The sequence below is a fragment of the Taeniopygia guttata genome, chromosome 7 (assembly GCF_048771995.1).
Source record: "Taeniopygia guttata chromosome 7, bTaeGut7.mat, whole genome shotgun sequence".
Taxonomy (NCBI): domain Eukaryota; kingdom Metazoa; phylum Chordata; class Aves; order Passeriformes; family Estrildidae; genus Taeniopygia; species Taeniopygia guttata.
In genome coordinates, this window is record NC_133032.1 from 3,111,513 (window position 1) to 3,135,160 (window position 23,648).

Genomic DNA, 23,648 nt, shown 5'->3' on the forward strand with positions numbered 1-23,648 from the left:
GACTGTGGCAAGCCATTAATAGGTACTTCTTGAGCTGTAACAAAACCTGCCTTTCTTAGAGCAAGTATGAAGGCATTTTTTCCTGACTTTCTGTGGAGAGGAGAGCAGGAGATCTGACACAAACAGCTGCCACCCACAGAGCCACCCCAGAGCTGCTCCTCAGACTTTCCAGCTGTGAGTGAGGTGTCCCCGTGCTCCAGGGAGCCCAACAAGCATCTGCACAGAGATGGAGGCAGCATGGCTAAGAGGAGGACATGAGACAATGTCCTGTTGAATGTCCTCACTGCCTGGGGAACAAGTCTCTTTGCAGCAATCCACAGGGAAAAGCTGTAACAAGCCCTGGGACACAGAGGTGTGGGGTCCCCAAGGACCTTTTAGAGATCTCTTAGGATGTAAAATCAAGATCTGGGAGGGAGAAAGTCAAGTCAGACAAACACCCAAAGAGACTGTCAAAAACAATTTATTTGACAAATATCCAAAGTGGACAATTTTAGTAAAACACAGGCATAAAATAAAACTAATTGGTACAATTGAGTTTTGGATACAAGGTAAAGAGTTTGGGGTGCCAATACCTGGCAGCCACTGTTGGTTTCTCTGAAGTGCATGAATTCATAGCAAGAGCACCAGTAGAAGCTCTGAAATAAAATCTCACCCAGCCAAACCCCATTTTCACTGTGGTCCCAGAAACAGCTGTGTAAGTAAGCACCACAGCCCACATCACCCACATAAGTGATAGCACCTTTGTCAATATATCTTAGAGTGTGAGTCAAAGACCCTGGGGGATGATGGTAGCTTTTCACTTGACTTCTCTAGGCTGAGGATGAGGCCTTAATTCAATATATAGTGCAGTTAGTGGGTTTCCCTAGGGCCCAGGTGCCTAACTCCTAGGTGGTCCTGTAGAAACAGTACTCCAAGAGACATCGCTGGGAATAAGTCAGCTTGGCTCTTTTAAAATAAAAAAAAAAAAAAAATTAAAAAAAAAAATCCCACCAACTGGGCTCAGAGAGATTTTCCAGAATGGAGCTTGAACCATAAAACAAGTTATCAGGTTATTCATGAGGTTCCCGGTTTCACTGTAGGACTGTGAGATCAGTAAGTGAAGTAGCGCAGTTATGTAGCTTCTTTTAAGGGTTTCCGCCCCTCCCCAAAGGCTGCTGCCCATTTTTCCTTTGGTTGGTGTCCAGCCTCTCTGTCCTGAATGGGAGCATCAGTTTGAGGGACCTCAACCACCCACCTCTGCCCCAGCTCTGGGAAGTGAGTGTCCCATCCCCTGGCTCTGGAGGCCAGAGATGCTTGCACACAGCTTGGGTGGTGCAGTCCAGCCCTCTCTCCTCCCCAGGCATGGGAGATACAAACCAAACTTGCCAGATGTGACAATGATCCCCTCTCAAAGCTTGCTGAAGTGTGAATATTTCACTTGAAGCACAGCATTAGGTTAGGATCATGATGAGCTGGGCAAGTGCTCAACTGATGTGCGAAAGAGAGAAGGAAATTTAAAAAAAAAAAAAAAAAAAAAGGTACCTAAAAAGAGCATAATCAGCCTTAAGAGACGAGGCTAGATCTTAGTAGTACAAAAGACCTCATCTTGATTTTTGTCAAAAACACAGTGAGATGAGGTCGGTATTTGTGTTCTGATGGCCTATTGCTAGGTGTGCTTGTGGTTTCCTGTTATGGGGAGGGAGGGCGGTCATGGACAGTGAGGGAATTTGAGACTAACAGAGTAGAGACACAGATGATGAAGCAGAGAGAGAAGGGAGGGGACTATATATAGCCAGGCTGTGGCACTATGGTTATCTGCATAGATGTAAATTCCTCAGGTTGGTCAAGAATACTGTTAACATTTTTTTTTTCTTTGTTGATTTTCCTTTTTAGGTGAGACAGAAGCAGCTATGGCCTTGGCAGAAACCCACCCAGATGCTCAGTCAACAGCTATCTTCCTGGACACAGTTTGGTAGAAAACACCACGCAGCAGAGAGGTGTAGTCAGGCACACGGATAAGGTGCCGCTCCCCATAAGCAACATCATAATCTGCGCTCTTCCCTGTGACTAGGACACGGATGTTGGGCTCATTGGCTTGGCTTCCCACTGCCAGCACGTAGATCTCAATGCCTGCCTTCTGTGCGTCCTGCACAGCCCTCTCAATGGCCCTGGCAGTGATCCCTTGGGAGTGTCCATCAGAAAACACCAGCACCCTCTTCTTGGCTGCGGCGCGGGCAGAGCGCCGGTACAGCTCTGTGATGAACTGCAGAGCAGAGTTCACGTCCGTGGCATCATTCATGAACTCCATGTTGTCAATGGCCTTGGCAATGACTGTGTAGTTGTACTGGAACTGAGCTTCCACTTTCTGCTGGTTCCGGCCGCTGTACTGCACCACTGAGATGCGCACAGATTCGTCGGTGGGCTTGCTGGCCTCTAGGAACCGCCCTGACAGCTGCTTCACGAACTTCTTGGTGGTCTCAAAGTTCTTGCTCCCCACACTGGTGGAGCTGTCCACCAGCAGTGTGATGTCCGCTGGCCCGGTGAAGGTGACTGCAAGGGGAAAGGTTCACGGTTTGTTACACTTTGGCACTTCCATGGAAAGCCGATGAAGTTACTGTCTCACAAGCTTCCTGCCTTGTCAGACTCAGGAAATCTCCACTCGTGCTAGCTTTCTTTCCCCTGCCCCAATGCTGTCCTATACTTGTCCTTTCACCCATTCATTCCTTCTTTTATTTGGTTTAGGGTAGGTTGTAGATGTTTATTTGGCTGAGATAATCTAGTGACTTGTTTAAACACAGTGACTCTCCTTGCGTGTCTGGGGAACCACTTCATCTTCATCCTCCTCACTTCCCTTCTTTCCATGGAAATGCTGAGGACTGATTATGCTTCTGAATTGCAGGTGTACTCCATTAAAACCCTCCCTGTTCTTACTTTTCGAGCACCTTTCTCTAATATCCCTGCCACTGAACTGATTTTGCTCATGCTGCCACCACTAGATAGTGGAAGCAGGTAATGAGGTCAGTTGCTAAAACCTGACAGGGCTGTGATCTTTCACAGCCTCCTCTCTAGGTTTGAGATGCCAGAGAAACAACCACCTATGCTTTTCCCCAGCTGCTTTGGGCTGGTGTGTGTGTGAGAGAGACCCTGAGAGTGTCTGACAGATCTTGCTCACCTCTCCAGACCAGGAGCATCCCCATTGCAAGAGGTGCCCAAGCCGTGCATCCCCACAAACAAAAGCTCCCACTTCTCCCATCACACCACCCACAGTCTCTCAGCATGGCACGAGGAGTCAATACTTACTTGGACAGGTGTAGTCAGGACATTTTTTCTCTGTTAAGAATATAAGAAATATTAATGTCACCAGCTGGCCCAGGAAAACCACTTGTCCCACAGAGCCACAGAAGGGACAGGTGTTCACCTGCAGAAGGTGAACCTACCCACCTTTGCCACCTGTGCAAAGGCTATAAACATGCATGAAAAAATGGTGTGGACAGACAGGTCCTGCAGCAGGTGAGGATGGGGACCTGACCACGAAGTATTCTGGGACATGAGATAACCCTGTCCCTGATTAAGAGCACGACTCGGGGGACACAAGGGAGGGCATCCTGCATCCCTCGCCACCTTTCCCATTGCCTCTAGCCACCGCCTTTCATCCACCTTGGCAGATGTACGAGGTGATGTTCTGCAAGAAGGTGTCATCCAGGAGCTCGGCATAGTTGTCCCTTTGAATGGACAGTCCCGGCCTGGTTGGTCTGCTTAAACAAGCAATGTCATTCAGGTGATCTGGATTTGGAGGGTTTCGGAAAATGTCACCGATCCCAAGGGAAACCACCTGCGGGGAAGTTCGAGTCCATCACTGGATGCATTCATCACATTCATCATCCAATGCATTCATAGCTGTGTATGTCTGCCAATTTGTGAAAGTGCTTCTAGTGACACCCGTGTCTCCTGCCCTAGCCTTGTGTAGCAAGGACACAGAGACACCCAGAGAGCCTGCACTGTGCTGCACAGCTGCCGCGTGGCAGGTCCCCCGTGCCCTTACCGGGGTGACATCGCACAGGGAGTTGAGCGGGGTGGGGTCCCGCAGGGTGTCGGAACGCCCATCTGTGATGACGATGGCCACGCGCTTGTCGGACGTGAACCTCCGCAGCAGGTTGTCCTTGGTGAACTGCAGGGCCTCCCCAGTGTAGGTGCCCCCAGCGATCCACTGCAGGTTCTTGACTGCCCTGCAGGGACAGACACCAGTGAGCCTGCCAGCCCTGCCCATGGGTACTGGAGGAGCAAGAACAAGGCTTGTGACCAAGCAGACATCCCTGCATGGGGATTTGGGTGGGAAACTGGCAAGCTCCTTCGTTTACCCTTAGCACCACTTATGATGCCACCAGCCATTACCTTCTAGTAAAGGACATCTAGATCACTGCAGCTGCAGGAGCTGCTGTCCTGGATGTGGAGGATGGGGGTGCGTAGGCTCCCCTGGGCCAGACCCCACAGACTCACTGCTTGAGCGCTCCAATGTTGTCGATGTTGGCATCCCCCATGGCCACCAGCTCCTGCGTGTTGTCATGGCTGTACTGCACAACGCCCACACGGGACTCCCCAGCATCAAACTGTGGGACAGAACAGAAACCAGTTAGGGGCAGATACCAGAGACTCAGAATCCTGTTGATGGTTTCTCCTGAATGCCTTCATGGCAGGTTTTGATTTTTCTCTCCTGCCTTATTCTGGGCAGGCAGAGCCCCACCAGGAGTGGATGCACATTGGGACCAATTTGGTGAGACAGTAGGTGAAAAGGAGACCCAAGCCTAGATCTTACAGCTCACTAGTCTCAACAGCAGCCACTGGGCTCTCAGGCACATGGTAGAATTCTTGGGATTGTCCTGTGTGCAGAGTCAGGAGCTGGACTCAATCCTTGGATCCCTTCCAGCTCAGGGGATTCTATGGTTCCATGAGAAGATATGTTTTCAAGACTCCTGGTGTTCTTCTAACATGGTGGTTTTGCTACCCAGCTCTACCTTTTCTGCTTATTACTGGCTCTCTGCCATCCAAAAAGCCCCATGTATGCCCACTACACTAGTTTTCAACAGCCGATTATGCGCTTTAAGTGTGGCTGGTTATACCTTCAGGAAAGTCTGGATTCCCAGCAACCCTTCAAATCACAGATAAATAAATATATAAATAAAATAAATAATAGATAAATAAAACATACAGCATGTTACCAGAGAGGAGCTAGGAAGGAGAACAAGCATTTGTGTTCCTCTTCAGACTAAAAGACTCACTATGGGGACAGTAGTGCTGGGTTTGGGCTGCAAGAGTCATTTTTAGTAGAGTGCTTAACTGGTGACCTAAATCCAAGCGTGGAAGCTGGACATCAGAAACTTCCAACACACTCCAGACAGCCAAAATGCTCATCAAAACAAGGAGAGACTGAGACACTGATAAGGCTGATTGAATGCACGATGCACCATCTGCTCTGGGACATGGAGGAAACAGAACCTCTGCCTAAAAAAAGTGAAATGTCTATTTTGGGACAATGATCTGCTGTCTAATCTCCATCACTTTATGAATTTGGGAAGACCCACCACCAGCTTGAAGCCAAGCCTGGTGGAGGCCTTTTGGAGCAAGGTCATCTCCCCATTTTCCTGCTTGCAGTGAAAAATAAGCGAGTGCAAACAAAGATTTCACAGCACTCAGTGGAAATCTCACCTTGACCCGCTCATCCTTGCTCAGGCGGTCAATGACTTTGATGATGAAGTCCTTGGCAATCTGGAAGTTCTGCAGGCCGATGCTCTCCGAGCTGTCCAACACAAACAGGAGGTCGACAGGACCACAGGTGCACTCTGGAGCAAGGCACAGGAGCGGAGGGACATGTTTACAGGGAAGCATTTCTAAAGGAAGTAGCTGATGCCTGCGGCAGCCCTGCCCAGCTGGGTGCCTGTGCCCCAAAGCACGGTGTAAAACAATGCAGGAAAATAGCTGCATAGGAGACTTGAGAGCCAGTTTACAAATTTTTCCATGTGCATTTGCTCCCTAATGAGACATGTGGCATTTTCAGGCTGTGAATATCCTTAAACCACCCAGTAATTACTCCATAACCTTCCTCATAAGCCTTTTCACTTCTTCCATTCACCCAGCCCAGCAGGACAGAGGTGGCACTGGTGGGCTGGAGGAGGCTGACTCAGTTTGCTCCCCTCTCTCTCATAGCTGAAGAACATAATGTGCCCTTCAAGCTTTTGGGCTGCAAACCAAATTTATCGGGGCAGCATCAAGCAATAAAGCCCAGCACATTCCTCTGCTGACCAGCACAAGATTTGGAAGGAAGAGGACAGAGCTAGATCCACAGTGTGCCCAGAACAGACATCCCAACTGTAATATGGGTGGAGAAAATCCACCCTGCTGGCACACAGCGTCTTGACAACCATTTTCCAGTTGCAGAACTCAGCCACATCAGCCTCTAATCCGTGTGTCACTCTCAGAGATTGCTTCCTGCCCTCCCTTGCCTGGCTCATGCCTGGTTCTCCCTCACAGGCTCTCACTACATCTCCATAGCAGAAGGCAAGGAGCAGGGAAAGGGAGGGGTGCAAGGAAGGAGAAGGACCAGCAAATGTTTGCAGAGCAACTTTGCCAAGTAACACTCACCGCAGCAAGCTAGAGGAAAAGGGAGAGAAAGAGACAACATTAAAATGCTTGACAAAAGGGTTTTTCACACCCTAATGCAGACTGCAAGTTTGTGTCTCTGCAAACCCACAGACACCTGGCCTGGACAATCCAAGCTCATGGAGGTTTCTCTCCCATTTGAAATACCCAGATTCTTTCCTATTTCAGATTATGATGCCCTGACCTGGAGCACCACACACGCACAGAGCTCTGTGTCTGCACATGCTGGTGCATTCTTATTTAAACAAAACTAAAAGCTAAGTAAATCGCCAGAGTATAGTGCTCAAAGTCAGTTCCCCAAGTACTCTGTGTCCTTCCAGCACTTCATTACTGGCCATGAGCCAGAAGTCCTCTGTAGGACATATATGCTGCTTCTCCCCATGGCAGGACACCTCAAACCAGCCCCCCCGCCTTCCCAGGGGTAAATATTAGAACATGATATTTAGAAAAAAAACCCATTGCAAAATGGCCACTCAAGGATTTTACGCAACTTTGCTCATGTTTTCCCTGTATAGAACCACAGACAAACCAGTCTATGCCACACACAAGTGAGATGCAGTTGTATGAACTACTCTAGAGATGGAATTGGAGGTCCGTGGATCAAGAGGACTTAATTGTGGCTCATGAAAGGGGAGAGATGCCCATGGATGGCATTCTGCTGCCTGGGGACAGGGAAAAGTCAGCTGCCTCTTGCTTAGCAAGGCGCTGAGCAGGGTGGGAGGAGGGGTATAGGGATACTCACAGCACATCTTCATGATGATGTCCAAGATTTCACATTCCTGAAAACAGAGGAAAAGAAATGTTTGATTAACAGCAACAGCAATGCACAGAGCAGGCCAGCAAGCAGCACCCCAATCCTATCCTACTCACATCTGGTCCTGGAGGCCCCATGGGTCCTGGTGGTCCCTGTCAAACAGAAGAACAGAGGAGTTACAGGAGCAGTCAGTCCTATCTGTGGCGTACTCTAATGATACCTTGCCAAACAATGCAGAGTTGTGAAAAACCTCTTGGCTTCCCAGTTTCTGGCCCCTGCACTAGGCTTGGAGAAGGAATATCTGCTTGTTTGCATGATTCCTGGCTGCTGCATGGAGGTGGAAGAAGGATATCCACTTCCACATGTGCCAGGTACACCCAGGTGGGAAGGCAGTGAGCACACACAATGTGTGCATGGCTTGGTGTTGCTCCCAGAGCACCCAGAGCATGAAGGGATGGAGGGCTGGATGGAGAGATGGAGGGATGGAGGGATGGTGGAGTGCATGCCACTGGGGTCAACCCTGCCAGAGTCCTTACTTACCGGGGGACCTTCACGTCCCCTGTGGCCCTTTGCTCCTTTGATGCCACTGGGTCCAGGGGTCAGGTTCTGGAATGAAAACAAAACCAAAACTCATAACTCTGTGTGTGTCAGGGGGCAGCACTATTGCTGGCCAGGGGTCTACGCACAAAACACCAACGGGACGGGACTGCTGTGGAACGCGTCTCGAGCTGTTTATTTTCCAGCATCAGCCTCATTACACGGTTATGACAATGGGAAGATGCCAGCAGCTCACATCCCAGGCAGCAGACAATTAACTCAATGTTACAACTCGCTTTAAAATCTTTTGGACCAATCACACAAAGGAAAAGCATATTGACAATAGGTTTATCCAACCACTATTAGCACACATACCTTTGGCTAAAACAATGCTTGCTTATTTCAAATACAATACATACTTGTAAATCTTAAAATACAACACACATAGCTCCATTATTAAGCTTAGAACTTCCTAATATCTCACTAGATATACGTCTCTGTAGCTTAGGGACTTATTCTAGACAAGCGTTAATACACAGACCATTGTTTTATTTGTCCTTACTTTCTACTTCTTTTATAACTTTTTTGCTGACAAATCTTATGGCTACTGCTTAGCTCTAATCACAGTTCTGCTGTGTCTGGGGCCTGCCTTTTTCAGCTTTCCCAAAACCCTCTGATTTTATGGATTCCTACATATCACCTTTCCCTCCAGATGTCTGATGAGCCCTGCTTCACCACTAAAGTATTATCTGAGGTTGCTGTACCAAATTAAATGAGGACTTGGAAGGGACACTGGGAAATCTCCCTCCATGGGGCAGTGATAAAGCTCAGATCACCAGTGCCATCATCATCAGTGCCACCTGGAAGCATACAAAGCCTTACAGAGGTGATGCCCACCTCAGCTTAACAAATGTGGAGGTTTACCAGCTGTCGGACACAAAATGAACACCTGGAGGGAGCTCCCATTGCTATCCATCAGTCACTGCTCAAAGGCAAAAGATTGAAGATTTACAAAGTCTGATGGGCTCTGGCTCATCATTGCCCAAGGCTCCTGCACTGTGCTCACAGGAAAAGAGGATACAGCATGGTTACTCACATCATTGCCAGGGTCACCAGCTTCCCCTTCATCACCTTTAGGTCCGACATAGCCTTTTGTTCCCTGAAAAACAGTATGGATGAGACTGCTGGGTGACTAGCTGTTGCTAGCGTGGTGAAGTTGGTGCTGGCATTGGTGACCCCTGGCTTGGGACAGGGGTAGAGAGCAGCACATAGACTCCCAGCACCAGATTTCAGTGCTCTTGATGACGAGAACTTCTTTGGTGTCTTTCATCTTTCACTGCTGCACAATCACGGAATCGTTTAGGTTGGAATAAACCTCTAAGATTGAATTCAACCATTGACCCAACACTGAATCAATCCCTTGGCATAGCATTACCCAGCTCCCCTGGGTGACACTCCCAACCCCAAACTCTGGCTCTGGGACTGCTTCAGAGAGCACCCAGTGCAAGCTGCTGCCCTTGGGTGTTACAGCCACAGCAGGACACTTCCACTGGAAGCATCCACTGCAGGGAGAGGTGAGCAGAGGTTTTGAGGATTTTGGAGATGCAGGTTGCTTCAGGGAGCCCATTCCAACATGAAGTTGATGGATAAGTTCCAAGTGCCAAACCACCACCAAGGGTAAATCCTGTGTGGCTGAGGAAGCAGCACACTTACGTTAATACCAGGGTTGCCTCTGTCTCCTGGCTGCCCCTGAGGATGGAGAAAAGGAAGTGTGTTATGATGGACAAGTAGACATAATGGTATTACAGTTTCAAGGCAGCACAAAAACTTACTGGGGCACCTGTGAATCCAGATGTGCCATTCCCAGGAGGACCATCCTCCCCCTGGAAAGGAAGGCAAGCACAGATGAGATAAAGAAATGCAGACCCCTCAGGTAGCATGGCAGCAAGATGCTGATGTCCTTGGACAATGTTATCTCCCCAGCAGAACCACTCACCCTTTCTCCCATCAGCCCAGGGTCCCCAGGCAGCCCAGGTGCTCCAGGCAATCCCTTTGGGCCCTGAAAGGGGCAGAAGAAGTCAAGCATTGCACAACACCATCTGAGCTGAGAAGACAATGACTTCTGAGGCAACTAGCTACCAACACAAGCCCACCGTGGAGGTGTTCTCCTTATACAAGAGCAACGTGAAGATTTAGACAAAATGTCAGAGAGAAGTTCTTTCCTCAGAGACTGGGGAGGTCCTGACACAGGTTGCCCAGAAAGGCTGTGGCTGCCCCATTCCTGGAGGTGTTCCAGGTCAGGTTGGATGGGACTTGAAGCAACCTGGGATAGTGGAAGGTGTCCCTGCCCATGGCAGGGGTTGGAACAGGATGAACTTTAAGGTCTGTCCCAACCCAAACTAGAATTCAAAGTAGGATCAAATGTTCTAGGATTTCTATGAAACCCAACGGCTGTGCTTGGCTTCCATTTGCTCCCCATCCTGGGGATCAAACCTGCTGGCAGATTCAGGGGGTTGTCCCCAGACAGCATCTTCCCAGCTCCTGTGATGGGAAGCTCTGTGGTTTGTGGTGTAGCTATAACCTCTACAAGAAATGACCTGTGGGTGGTGGGGGAGAAGGCAGCTGTGGTCTTAAGGTCCCATGAAAACGCCTGGATGTGTCTGCCAGGAAGCCAGTACTGGAGCCTGTACCAATAGGTTCAATAGCGTTCCAGTATCCACGGGATTTGGGGAAAGCCATAATGGGCAGCACCTGCTGCTCGTCCCTACATCCCCTCCCTGCAGAAGAAGCGATGATGAAGCAGCACTGACCTCGCTGCCGGGGGGGCCATCATCTCCCCTGTAGCCTTTGGGTCCTGGGGGTCCGGGCTCACCCTAGGGAAACACAGAAAGCTCTCTCAAAGGTGCTTTTTCTTGCTGCCGCTCCTGCCCTGAAGGGCTGGCTCCTTTGTTTTGTGATTTGATGGGCAGAGGTGCCCATTGCCAAGTTAGCTCCACCTTGGACAGCCCAGAATGGACCTATAGATGAGGGTGAATACTGATAGGGAGGTTCTTCAGGAGCCGTGCCTGGCTTGTCCTTTTCCTCCTTCCTCCCTTAAGGCCATTTTCTCTGTGAAATCACATGGGAGGTAGATCCCTGCTGAGAATGAACCAAACTCAAAAGCTTTCTTGGCTAAGGTGTGACACAGCAGGTATGGGCCACACATGATGTGCTTTTAGTGGCAGCTGAGGCCCCCAAAACCATCCCTCTCCTTCAGGGCTCACCCTAGTAACAAAGTACCTGGTGGGAAGAGGACTAGGGAGGACAGGCTGATGCTTTCCAGCATCAAGCAGAGCTGTGTGGCACAGTGGCACCTCATCAACCATGACACAGGTGCCCCTGAAGGATGGTCCTTGGTGCAAGTACATCACCCTGAAGGTGACACAAACTTTCATGTGCCATATGGCTTGGACAAGTCTGGGTCACAGCCAGGGTGGCTCTGGGGAGTTTCTGTTCTCAAGAGGCTGCAGAGCCCTGGCAGTATGTGCTGGAACAGACCAAAACTGTCATGCTGCCACATCCCATCTGGGCAGTGACTGCTTGCTCCACCAGCTGCAGGATTGGCCAGAGACACCATGAGACAAGAGAGGAGGCAGGAGGAGGGTTCTTTTCTCTGAGAGCTCCACAGATGCCCAAGGGAACCACTCCACAGCCCTTTGCAGGGTTTGCTTTCCAGGAGGTGGGCTATGATGGTGGACAATGAGTGGGTAGTGAAGCTCTGGCATCACATCAAATATTCAGGCAGCATTTGGTGTGGAGCTGAGTGTGCAGCCAGTCCCCAAGCAATGGAGAGGACAGAGGGATGCAGAGACCTGGTGCTGAACATCCATAGATGCCATACACACCCTTCGTCCAAGGAAAGGTGTCCTTGTGGGTGCAGAAAACTTAAAATAGCCCAGTGCAGAGCACTGAACTGCTTCAAGGCATGTGACCTTATTTCTGCACAAAAGCCCAGAAGAGAGAAATCTTGGAAGGAAGGACAGGAACTTGTGATCCTTCACACCAGCCAAGGCTGGAGCCACGGCACCCTTGGCTCACACTGGCCACTCTCATCCTCACTGCAGCCACACAGCGTGAATCCCTCATGGCCTTGGAGGAGTTTATGATGGATGACACAGGATTTTGGGTGAGTAAATCTTGTCCACTTCTCCTTTGGGTGCAACAAGGACCCGACAGAACGCATGGGCACCACGGAATAGAGAAGGGCCACCAAACCCGTCCCGTGAGGCTCAGGGAAAGAGTGTGCTGGCCTTTAGCTTCTCTCAGATAGAAACTCTCTTGCATCTCCTTCAGGATGAAAGAGAGTCACAGGTTAGCAGGAGCACTTCCCCCTTGCCAAGAGAAACACACTCCAAGATCCAGAGCTTGCAGATAACACGGCTTGAAATATACTTGTGTTTGCCAAGGTCCCACTCTTACCCATACCTAATTACACATTTATTTTTAATTTGGCCAAACACAAGCATTCTTTCTCAGCTCATGGAAAAATCATCCTCACTTTGAAACTTCTTTTCAAATCTCTCTGTAGTGGTGGGAGCACTGGGGCAGCCTCTGGCCTGGGGAGGCACTGGAGCTGCTTTTGTAATGCTTCCCTCTCTGATAGGGGCTGACTTAAGTTCAGTGGTGGGGAAGGAAAACTGGTGGTCTACAGGAGAGACCATTCTTTCTCCTCTTCCTCCCCAACAGGAAAGGCTGGCTGGGAGCAGGATCTGTCCCAACCTGGCTCCCCACTACACTTGCAACAATTTTTTGTCTTCTACGTGGTCTTTCTCCTGCCTTGAACCTAGAAGGTGCTTCTACCACACAGAGAGCAGCTCCAGCCCCAGTATCTTTTGCTGGCACCAGCCTGCAGCACTGATCAGTGGATCATTACATACACACATCTGAAGAGTTGCTTTCCCACCAGGGCCACATCCCAAAAAGACACCTGAGCAAGCTGGATACTGCCAGACTCTCTGCACAGTGAAGGTCTGACATGGGGGTCAGCCATGCTGGAGACAACAGGAATGCAACAGCCCCTCCTTCATGTTCTGCACTCCAGATCCAAGGTCTCTCCAACACTTGGCCAAGCAGAAAGGAGTTTAAAAGCTGTCTCACATTTGTCCTCATGCTGGCCTCCATGCTTCACCTCTTGATACATTCCTCTATCTTGGGATCAAAACTCTGAAGGTGTGGGTAGAAGGGGAGCTGTCCTACAGAGCCCAATCCACGGATGATGTCAAAGTGTGCTTGCTCAGGTGCAAAGATCCTGTTGGCCATTGCAATCAGTGCCACGACCATGAAGGACTGACCCAGCAGCACCTCCAGACCTCGAGTTATCAGCAGGGAAGAAGGAGCCTTCAACTGTGCAGGGGACAGAAGCCTTCCTCAGGCTGGAGGTGGCCAGCCCTGCTCTCCAGCAAGCCCGTGCAGTCTGAGATCTATTCCTCAAGGCTCACTAGGCACAGGCAGACCCCAGAGCAGGAGGATCACACCTTGCAGTCAGCAGACTTGAGGAACACTGGCTTTGGGAGAGGCTGTCTCTGCAGGATGCCAAGGGTGTCAGGGACGCCCCTGGGGACACGTCAGGATATCCTCACTGACACTAGATGTCTGACTGACACCCCTGACTGAAGTAAGCGGTTTCTGGCCCCAGGCATGAACAATTTGTGTATGGCTGCAGCTTGCACTTGCTAGTTTCCAGTTCTGTCAGATGTGTTGACATCTGTTTCCATGGGATTGGGAAATGGTGTGCAGGTTGTTCTGCCCACAGCCCAGCAGCCAAGTCTGCATTATTTCTGTCCCTGTTCATATCCTTGGTTCTCATAGAAATCCCTGACCTTCTTCACCAGCTTTGCTTCCTGGTCTGGAAGATGCTGAGAAGTTGCCCCAAGATGCTGTGGCATCAGTTAAACCTTCCATCCCCCTCTCCCTGACATCCCAGCCCCTTCCATCAGAGATCCAGAAGGTTAAACCAAGCTCTTACCTGGTCACCAGGTGGCCCGAGGGGTCCTTCCCGCCCTTGGTCACCAGGTGGTCCGGGTTCTCCCTGAAAACATACACAGAAGAGCAGGTGTGGGTGCAAAGGGACCTGTGTGCAATGGGGAGCAGGGGTGCAGCACCCACAGTCAGATGGAAATGCAGTCATCCACACAAGCAAGGATTTGAAGCTGATTCAGGAATTGAGTAGGGAGCTGTCAGAGATGGAGGAAGATAAAGATAGACTAGTGTGGCCACACTGAATCCAAGAAGATAGCCCTAAGAGGAAGGCCTGGTGAAACTTGCATCTGGGGGACATTTTTCTGCCCATTTTGTGCCACAAAAGCAAAAGTGTGAAGAGATTCATCTTCTGCAGATACACTGAGCTGGCCCTGGACCCAAACTAGCCGCACTGGACCCATGGCTGCTCTTCTAGAGCAGCTCATGATCTCTGCACGGAGAGGAGCACTGCTTCCAGGATAGCTGCATCCTTCCTCCAGCTTACCATCCCTATGGAGCTAAGGGGATTTCCATGGGAATGAGCTACAGATGAAGAGGCACCCTCACTTCTGACTGCTAATGTTCTCCCCTCTCTTCTGCTAACACTCAGAAGCCTGAGCCAGGGCTGTTTGTAGAGAACTGACCGGCCAGTAGGGTGCAGAAAACCTGAGTCTCAGTGGTTTTCCCAACAATTCCAGTAGAAGGAAATACCCCACGGCCATGGCTCAGTTCCCTTTCACTGAATAGCCTTTCACAAATCCAGCAGAACTGCATCCCAACAGGGGCAGTGTGACTGCCAAGCCTAGGCTGGCTCTGCAGCACCTTCCCCATCCAGACCCATGGCCAGCAACCAGCAAGTTGGGGAGGGAGAGGAGAGGGGAATTTGAGGGAAGCGGTTGCGAGGTTGGTGACCTAAAGCTGTTGTTTGCAACCTCGAAGCGTCCAGACGCGTAAGCCAAACAGCAAATATAAAACCCAACTTCCAAACGGCCCTGAGACGTTTTTGGCAAGGTTACACAGCCTCGTGCTTGGACTCAAAGCTGGAAGGAAGCAGCCCATCATCTGCTGAACAATTTAACTGCAGGACACTGGCATGCCTTCATCTCCCGCACATCTGCCCCACACACCCCATGCAGCAGCGCTGACGCTCCCCAAGCCGTAAACAGGAAGGGGGAGGCTGCCAGAAGCCCCCTGCCAGAGCTGCCCCCTCCCCAGGGCAGAGCTTTGCCCCCCTCCAAGCTGGTGCTGGGTCCTGGCTGTCTTTGCTGCAGGGACAGGAAAGGAGTGGTGCGATGGTGGATGGGATTACGGGATGCTGCTGTGGAATGCCCTGGCTCCCACCACCCCCACCCGGCACAGAGCACCCCTTGCACCTCCCTATAATGCGTGGCATGGCTGTAGCTGGCCACATGTTTGTCCTGGCCTGCTGAGGGTTCCTGCCTGTCCCTCCCACGCTCACGCTTCATGACTCACCCCAACAGGCTGGAAACATACTTTCCTAGTGACTCCTACTCAAAAAGGGAGGGAAGAGTGCTCCCCCTTCCATCCACATCCACTCATGCTGCCCTGCTGCTGATTGTACCTGTGCCCTCCTGCCCAAGCCAGTGGCAGCTCACGCAGCCCCTGAGCACCCAGTGTAGGACACCTTGACTCTTTCCTCTTTATTAACTAGTTTTCCAGTTGTGAGGAAAGAATTAACAGCTGTCTACTTGCTCTTGGCTTGCTGGGCATGCTCTCCTCTGGGTTTTGGCTGTTAGATGATTACCTGCCAGCATAAAGGGGCAACAGCAGATCCCTCCCAAACTGGCAGGTCAAGGCACTGAGCTTGCCTGCTGGCCCACAGGCTGTCGGAGTTAGCCACCGGACACCTATTCCCAGCCCCTGACTTCCAAGCATCACCCCTCTTTGCAAGCAGATGTGGAAGGCTCCCCTGCAGGTGCAGTTACCGGCTGTCCTCTCAGCCCACGGTCACCTGGCGAGCCTGGGGGTCCTCTCTCTCCATTGCTGCCCTGCAAAGAGAGGGGGGCATCACAAAATCAGGGCCTGCTCCCAAGCAAGGCAATCCCCTCCCTCACTGCTCATCTCCGAGCTGGCTCACTCCTAGGCTTCCTCCTCCTCTTCCAGAGGGTACCTACCCCTGCCCTGAGCAGAGGCTCTCTCACTTACCCGTTCTCCAGGAGGACCATCCTCACCTAGAGCACCCTGTGGAGAAACAAGAGGGGTGGTCAGGGGGTGGGGATGGCCAGCAAGCACACACAGGGGCATCACAGGTAGAGAGCTCACCTCGTCACCAGTCTCTCCTGCTGGTCCAGGCTCTCCCTGGTTCCCAGGAGCTCCCTGCAGCACACGGGGATGCAAACAAGAAGTCAGACAGTTCTGGATTAAAGCCCTGCACACTTGAAGAGCTTTGGGCAAGCTCTGCTTCAAAGCCCAGGCTGTAGCAGGGGTCCTCTCACAGAGAGCAAGAGGATGTTCACACAAGGGTGCTTCTTCACCCACCTTCTCTCCAGGGTTGCCAGGAATCCCCTGTCGGCCAGGCTTCCCGTCATTCCCAGGCTCCCCCTTCACAAGAACACAAGGCACCATCAAGACTGCATCCAGCAGTGGATTTCAGCTCCCGCAGCACAGAAGCTGTCAGGAGCCACAGTGCACCCCAAGCCTCTTTCAGGGTTTTGGTGTCTCCCCATCCCAACAGATCCCTCCCTACTGCACTCCCAGTGAAAACCACCTTTTCATAGCACTCCCCTGATATCTCAGGGAGGCTTGTGGGCACCCTCGAACTGTGGTCACACTATGAGTGATGGGGGCCATCCTCTAGTAAAGAGACCAGGATGGACGGGCCTGGAGCAACCTGGTCTAGTGGTCTAGTGGAAGGTTCCACACCCCATGGCAGGGGGTGGAGTGAGGTGGACTTTAAGGTCCCTTCCCATCCAAACCATTCTGATTCTGTGATAAGCTTGCCCCAATCAGTGCAAGGAATTTCCACCTCTCCCTCCTGCAGGAGAGGGGTCCCAGCATCCCTCCTCTGTGTGAAGCTGGGCAGAGCAACTCACTTTTGCTCCCTTGGGTCCAAAAGCACCAGCATCTCCCTTCGGTCCAGGGGGGCCTTGAGCTCCCTGTTGAAATTAAAAGCAGCGTCATTGAAACCTGGACTGGTGACACCATCTGCAGGAAACTGGGCATGGACTGAGCATCCCAGCAGCCTGGCAGGTGGCTCCCAGTTGCAATGGACAAGAGGGACATGGCCAGAAGGGACTCCTCCACTGTGGAGCTGTGCAAGCAATGCTGCACCCACATTGCTGAAACACTTCTGAAGCTCAGAGGAAAATGGCAGAAAAGGTGTTTTTGGTCTGCTGGACTACAGTCACACTGGTGCCACCACCAATATGTCATCCCGGGAGCATGGACAAAGCAGGGGAATTGAGAAAATGCAATGTCAGGCAGCCCAAGGGCAACTGAGGACACCTTCCAGGCAAGGATGAGGCAGACCGCCCCAGGGTCAGCCCCAAGGTGCCATACCTGGGATAGAAGCATCGCACATTTCCAAGCAATTCCCTATTTCCACACACCATCATGGAAGAAGTGTTCATTTGCATGCAAGAGGTACCCACAGAGTACTTACATCGAATCCAGGTGAGCCTTTGCAGCCAGGTAATCCAGGGTATCCAGCTTCACCCTATCAGGCAGCCAAACCAGGGGTCCCCAATAAGTGACACTCATAGGAAGATCCCATCCATCATCCTAGACTCCTTGAAGCGACATTCCAGCCCCCTCCCTCGCTGGCAGATGGATGGCCCTGCAGGGAGGGAACTCCACTGCCACACAGGCATCATCCCCAGACCCCACCATGGTTTTGGATGGGCAAAAGTGCCCCAGAGCAGAGATTTACCTTCATGCCATCAATGCCATCGATTCCACGCCTGCCTTTCTCACCCTGAAACAGAGTACCAGGACCATGAAGTGATTCCCAAATTCCCAATGCCTCCCAAATGTCAAACAGAGAAACACGGTGCAAAAGCAGAGTCTGACCTTGGCTCCTTTGGCTCCTCTTGAGCCCTGCAGAGGGAAGGACAGAGGTGTCAGATGTTCATGCAGAGCAGATCCAGCCCCCCACCACAGTGCTGTCCCCACACCAGCTCAGTCTGAGAATGCAGGCATTTACCACTGCTCTGTGCACCACTGGATCCCACTGAATCCTGCTGGATCCCTGCTCCTGGCTCAGGCAGTGCCAGCAGGAGGGGTGGATGTGGCAACATATAGCAGACCCCAACACCACACAGCTGCAGGGCCAGACCAGGATAACCACTCATGGGGACATAGGGATCTCTCCCAAACATCCCTGCTGTCCTCACCTTTTCTCCTCGGCTTCCCTTGTCACCCTAGAGAGGTAAGGAGAAAGGAAAATGGGAGAATGAGAACACTTGCAGCACAAAGCCTGTGGCCCACCTCTGAACCACCTCTGTGAGCCTGCAGCCCCACGTACTTTCATTCCTTGGTAGCCGACAGGTCCCATGTCTCCTGGCCTGCCCTAGGGGACAGAAACATGATGTTAGAGAGGCAGATACAGTCGCCACCATTGAACAGCATCCCCCCAGACTCTTGATATGGGGCCCAACTGCCATTCTCTCACACAGGAGCCTCTCCCATAACTCTGCTCCTTGTTTTCCTGGTCTGGGATTGTGGGATCATTGTGGAGGGCCAAGAGGTCCTGCCTTCACCTCCACCATCTCCAGCTCTTCATGGAGGTGAGGGAAACCGGGTGCTTGAGGACACAGCATTTGGGAGGAAAGGGAAGGGCAGAAAACCCTTGGGAAGAAAAAAAATGCATGGCATGGGGTTTCCAGTTTGGGAGAACAAAAGATGGGTAACTGCATGCTTAGGTGTGTGGGAGAAATGTGCCTCCCAAAAATAAGCATGCCTAGTAAAATAAGAGAGGAGGAAAAGGGAAATTGTTTCCTCATGCTCTCAGGTTATTTACCAAAGGTTTCCCTGTAACACTGTTGTGCTTGTTGTGTCAGAGGACGCAGGAGGGAGCCCAGAGTCCACCCCTGGGCTGGCACACATGAGTCAGAGACATGTCCTGCAGGAGGGATGGCTATTTTGGGTGAGGAACAAGGAAGCCTTGTAGCAAGAGGGGGAGCCACCCCACTGCACAGCATGCATGACTGCACACCCCATGGAAACAGAGGGATGCTGGTGAGGATGTGTCCGAGAAGTCTAGCCAGAAGTGGCCAAAAAACAGTCCATGTGCAGAGTCACCACGTCTGGTCCTTCACTTACTGGGTCTCCAGCCTCTCCTTTCTGACCGGGAAGACCTGGCTTGCCTCGTTCTCCCTGCAGTACAGGAGAGAAACACAGTTAGTTTATCATCCCCAGGAAGAGAATGATGACCTGTTGAAAGAAGAGCAGGGAGCATGGGAGCAGAAATGCTCCATGGATACAGGGAGCAGATGGTGCTGGCCATATAGGAGCATGGTGTAGGTCCATGCCCTGCAGCTGACCTTGGGGGCCTTTTCCAACCTTCTTGGTTCTATGATAATGATTCCAGGTCTCTGAGCATCCCCAGTGATCCCATCCCACTGTCCCAGTCCCACAGCACAGCCACAACCAGTCCCTCACCTCATGGCCAGGGTCACCAGGAGGTCCAGGGGGCCCTCGGGGAGGCTGCAGGAGAGAGGTGTAGGTTAGACCAGCCTGAGGCACAGCCTGGGACCACCGGGATAAGAGGGAAGGGCACAGAGCTCTCAAAAGGCTGACTCACCTGGCACTCGAAGGAGCAGCACTGCAGAGAGGGAAGGAGGAAATAGCATTAGAGGAGGTGGCAGCAGCAGGGTCAGCCTGCACCCTGTTTGGGGTGGGTTTCCCAAGCTGACAGGGGTTGCCTGCAGGGCAGGGCTGTGCCACCAAGCCCCTCTAGCTATGGGTCACCCACAGGGGACAGGGTCAGTCGCAGGGGGACGCTCACCGATTGCTCCGTGTTAAGTTTCTGCAAGACAACAAAGCAAAGAGAAGGGGGTTAAGAGGGACAGGGGGGCCTGGGGAGGGGGCGGGCTGGGGAAGGGAGGGGCAGTGCTCACAATCATGTCGATAATGGTGTTGATGGTCTCCTCCACATCGATCTCCCGGGTGGGCTTCAGGCTGGTGGCAGTGAAATTGCGGCGGTAAGCGTGATCTGTGGCAATAATGTTCAGCCGCTGGTCCTGGAGATGGGGAGGGCAAAGTGAGACCTGTGGGCACCTGTGCAGGCTCTGAGTGTCCCTCCTTTGTCACACTGGGGGTCCCATGGTCCCACTGGTGATCCCCTGCCGGGAGCATCCCTGCTGTCTGGTCCCTACCAAGTGGTTGGGAGAGATGGCAACAGAGAACACTTTGATCCCCAGGAGTTTGGCTTCATTGGCAGCATCATCCAGGCCTCCACAGGGCTCCTTGTAACCTTCCAAGGGATGTCCATCAGTCACAACAATGAGGTATTTATTCTCCTTGTGATGGGAACCACTGGAAGGGTTTAAACACAGGATTTAACGTTGAAAGAATTTAGTTGGAGAGGAGTGGTTTGGACACCTGGGGACACTCACCCCAGACAGTGCCCCAGCCTGTGGGCAGGGTGTGCGTCATCTCAGCAAGGCTGGAGCGACTTGCCACCCCCGTCCCCACGCTGTGATCTCTTTTCCCAGCCTGGGGACAGCTCTGCACAATGCACAGGGATGTCCCAACCCAGAAGCTCCCACCCTCCACCACCACCCCCACCCCGCTGTGCCTGCTGCAGCCTCGCTGCCTGACCCGATGAGCAGCTCCTCGATGCCGCGCTTTATGGCGCAGTCGGTGTAGGTGCCCTTCCCGATGTAGTTGATGGCCGACACGCGGTTCTTCAGCTCGCTCTGCCCGCTGGGCATTGGCGTCAGACTCTTAATGAGCACCACCTCGTCGCTGTAGTGCAGCGCTCCCGCGTTCCACACCAGGTTGCGGTCGCAGCGGTAGTACCTGCACCAGGACACAGAGTTCGCTTCACTCACACCAGCACAGAAAATGCAAATCCTCTGCAGAACAGGGATTTGCTAGGGTTTCCCACTCTTCTGCAAAGCTGAGCCGTGCCTCCCATGCAAAGCACACCGTGGGACCCCAGGGTAGCTTCTCCTGTGGGTGGAAGGACAGAGCGATGCAGTGGGTGGGCATCTGCAGGGATCCAACAGCTTGGCAAGACAGGCTTCTGGAAGCAGTGTCAGGGGCTGGAGCTGGCCAAGAGGGGCTGAGCCAGACAGCCAGGTGTGTGTGTGTGTGTGTGTGCAAGGCAGGTAACCACTGAAACACGTCTCAAAGAGGTTTTCCACTGCCAAATGGTTAAAATCAGAGAGGGATGCCTCCCTTGGAAGGATGCTCTGACTTGGGGAAGGATGAGTGTGCGTGTGTTGCAGCCCTGTCCTGTGCACTGGCACATCCAGCACCTGTGATTCCCTGGGACAGAAGCACCAGCTGTGCTTTGGCCATTGCCCCAAAAAAGGTCTTTTCAGGATATTGGGATCAATCCCAAAGGGATGTGATTTCTTTTTCAGTAAGCAGGGGCCAGTCCCAAAGGAGTGGTGTTGCACATCTCTCTGCCCAGCAGGGGCTGTCCCAAAGTCACCTGAGCCTTGTCCACTGCTGTTCCCTCCATCCCTCTGCAGTACTGATCCCAGAGCCTTGCACAGGGGAAAGTGATGCTGCACTGATGGAGGCCTGACAGGTTGTTCCCAAGCACAAGGCTCCTGGTCACTCAAAGCCTTGTGGGACAATTCTTCTGCCTGGGCAATGGACAGGTGAACTGCTAACTCCCTCCTAACCCTCCTGAGATAGGGTATTGCCCTTCCAGCACTGGGACATCCCCACAGGGCCCCTCTGGGCACCAGCACACTCTCCTGCTGCCCAGAGGAGCTCAGCAAGACCCATGTGCCTCCAGCACCTGTGGTACTCCTGTGCATCCATGGATCTCCTGCTTGCAGTCAAGCCCAGAATGACTCCCTCTGAGATCCAGGAGCTTTGGTGCTCCTGGGCATCCCTGGGCATTCCCTTGGGAAAGCCAGGGTCTGACCTGGGTTGGTGGCTGCAGAGGTGGGTGGGAGGAGGAAGATAAAGAGCTGGGGAATGGGATGGGTAAGGGGCACCCAGAGCTGGGGTGCACCAGTGGCAAAGGAGGGTGTGTGCTCTGCAGCTCACCCTGTGAGTGCTGAGTTTAACTCCAGAAGTGTCCTGCTGCCACTCACGCACCCAGGTGGTTCTGGGCCTGAGCACAGGGACCGACATGGCTTTGGCACTGCACAATGACCACACAGCCACCCGGAGGTGGTGGGGCTGGGCTGCCACGTCAGCTGCTTCAGCAATTCCTGTCTTTCCTGAGAGTGGGTGCAAGCAGACATGCTAAATCCACGCTGCTACTGTCAGCACAGACAGAGATAAAAACTGAGCAGCTGAGGGCTGGGAGAGGGGGGAGAGGCTCCCATCCCCCTTCCCAGCATCCCTGCTTTCCTTCTTTCCTTCTGTGGACAGGCACACAGGGGGATCTCAGCATCCCACCTGGCAGCAGGCTCCATCCCTAAAGCAGTCCAGTTAACCCCCGGGGGATGTACCTCTGGGTGAGCTTATCAATGAACTGGTTGGTGAAATCTTTCACTTGGGTAACCAGGTCCCCAAAGGGCTTCACCCTCAGGGCAACGCTCTCTGAGGTGTCCAGGACGAAGAACAGGTCCACAGGGCAGTCTGGGAAGAAGTGGAGAGGAAGGAATTGGCCGGCAGTCCTGCTGCATCACCTCCCCCTCCCAGGCTTCCCGCACTGCCCACCCCATTTCCCTCCTAGCAGGCTCCAGGGATCCGGGCTAGGGGGAATGTTTTCACACCCTAACCCCCTTGGCATCAAGAGTAAGCAAGATCACTTTTTCAGAAAACACAATTTCGTGGCGTTTAACACGTTCCTATACTTTCTCCTCTGTTTCCATTCAAAGGATATCTTTGCAAGACCTGTACTGCTTATTATACCAAATAACATGCAGCTGCCGGAACCACTCAAAAAAATGAAACCATTTTAACAGTCAATGCAATAAGAAAGTAAAAATTTTCTGACACGTCCTGCCAAAAATACAATTTTAAGAAAGAGCAATAACATAAACTTCCCTTAAGAGCCAGCATCCAGTCCAAAACAGTTCAGAAAGCTGGACTGGTACACACTGTTATCCCCCTCTCCTGTATCCCACTGCTACGGGTAACTCCTGACCAGACAGAACCAAGGAAAAAGAGCCAAAAAACATTAAAGTGGGTACTTCCTGCAGATCCTCTCTAATCCTACACCGCTCTCCTCAGCAAGCCCAAGCGTACCAAACAACAAATCTGCAGTGTGTCTGCAGCAGAGGCATCCGTCCCAGAGGGAAACAGCAATCAGGCTTCTCTGCTGATTCCGGGAAGGAAAACCACCCTGGAAAGCATTCCAGGCTTACCTTCTGCACTGGAGACTTGGGTGATGATTTCTGGGCGCTGAGCACATGAGTCCCCCCACAGGAAGCCGGCTGGGAGCAGCAGAGTGAGCAGAAAGTCTCGCAGCCTCATGTTTCTCGGTTCAGATTACCATCGAGCTGGATCCAAGGAAATAAGCAGGGAAGAAAAACCCAGCAGCTGAGCGAGGCCACGGTCCGGAGGCAGGAGCTGCTGAAGATATTTTTTTTTTACTGCTTTCCCCTTCGTTTCTGTGGGAGGAAGAGAAGGC

At 52.1% G+C, this 23,648-nt stretch overlaps 1 protein-coding gene across 1 annotated transcript; it reads right to left on the reverse strand.

The window, feature by feature from the left end:
• Positions 1-1,829: 1,829 nt before the first annotated feature.
• Positions 1,830-23,648, reverse strand: COL6A1 (collagen type VI alpha 1 chain). The gene is made up of 35 exons (XM_002190829.7): positions 23,383-23,648; positions 22,522-22,651; positions 20,702-20,902; positions 20,257-20,416; positions 19,999-20,121; positions 19,887-19,907; positions 19,683-19,703; positions 19,541-19,585; positions 19,202-19,255; positions 18,405-18,449; positions 18,274-18,300; positions 17,951-17,977; positions 17,811-17,855; positions 17,544-17,597; positions 16,975-17,037; positions 16,421-16,483; positions 16,205-16,258; positions 16,088-16,123; positions 15,868-15,930; positions 13,929-13,991; positions 10,735-10,797; positions 9,921-9,983; positions 9,757-9,807; positions 9,638-9,673; positions 9,021-9,083; positions 7,928-7,993; positions 7,504-7,539; positions 7,376-7,412; positions 6,616-6,624; positions 5,683-5,816; positions 4,477-4,586; positions 4,022-4,205; positions 3,637-3,811; positions 3,280-3,309; positions 1,830-2,529 (listed from the first exon to the last, which is right to left on the reverse strand). Exons 1-35 carry the CDS (start codon positions 23,489-23,491, stop codon positions 1,919-1,921), a joined length of 3,072 nt encoding a protein of 1,023 aa, XP_002190865.4. The 5' UTR covers positions 23,492-23,648; the 3' UTR covers positions 1,830-1,918.

Excerpts from the sequence above, each read along its gene's own strand:
- COL6A1 (XM_002190829.7), bottom strand. The coding sequence starts at position 23,491 with ATGAGGCTGCGAGACTTTCTGCTCACTCTGCTGCTCCCAGCCGGCTTC. Across the intron at positions 22,652-23,382 it reads CCAAGTCTCCAGTGCAGAAG|ACTGCCCTGTGGACCTGTTC; the intron begins GTAAGCCTGGAA and ends ACTTCTTCCCAG. Across the intron at positions 4,587-5,682 it reads GCAAGGATGAGCGGGTCAAG|TTTGATGCTGGGGAGTCCCG; the intron begins GTGAGATTTCCA and ends TCTGTCCCACAG.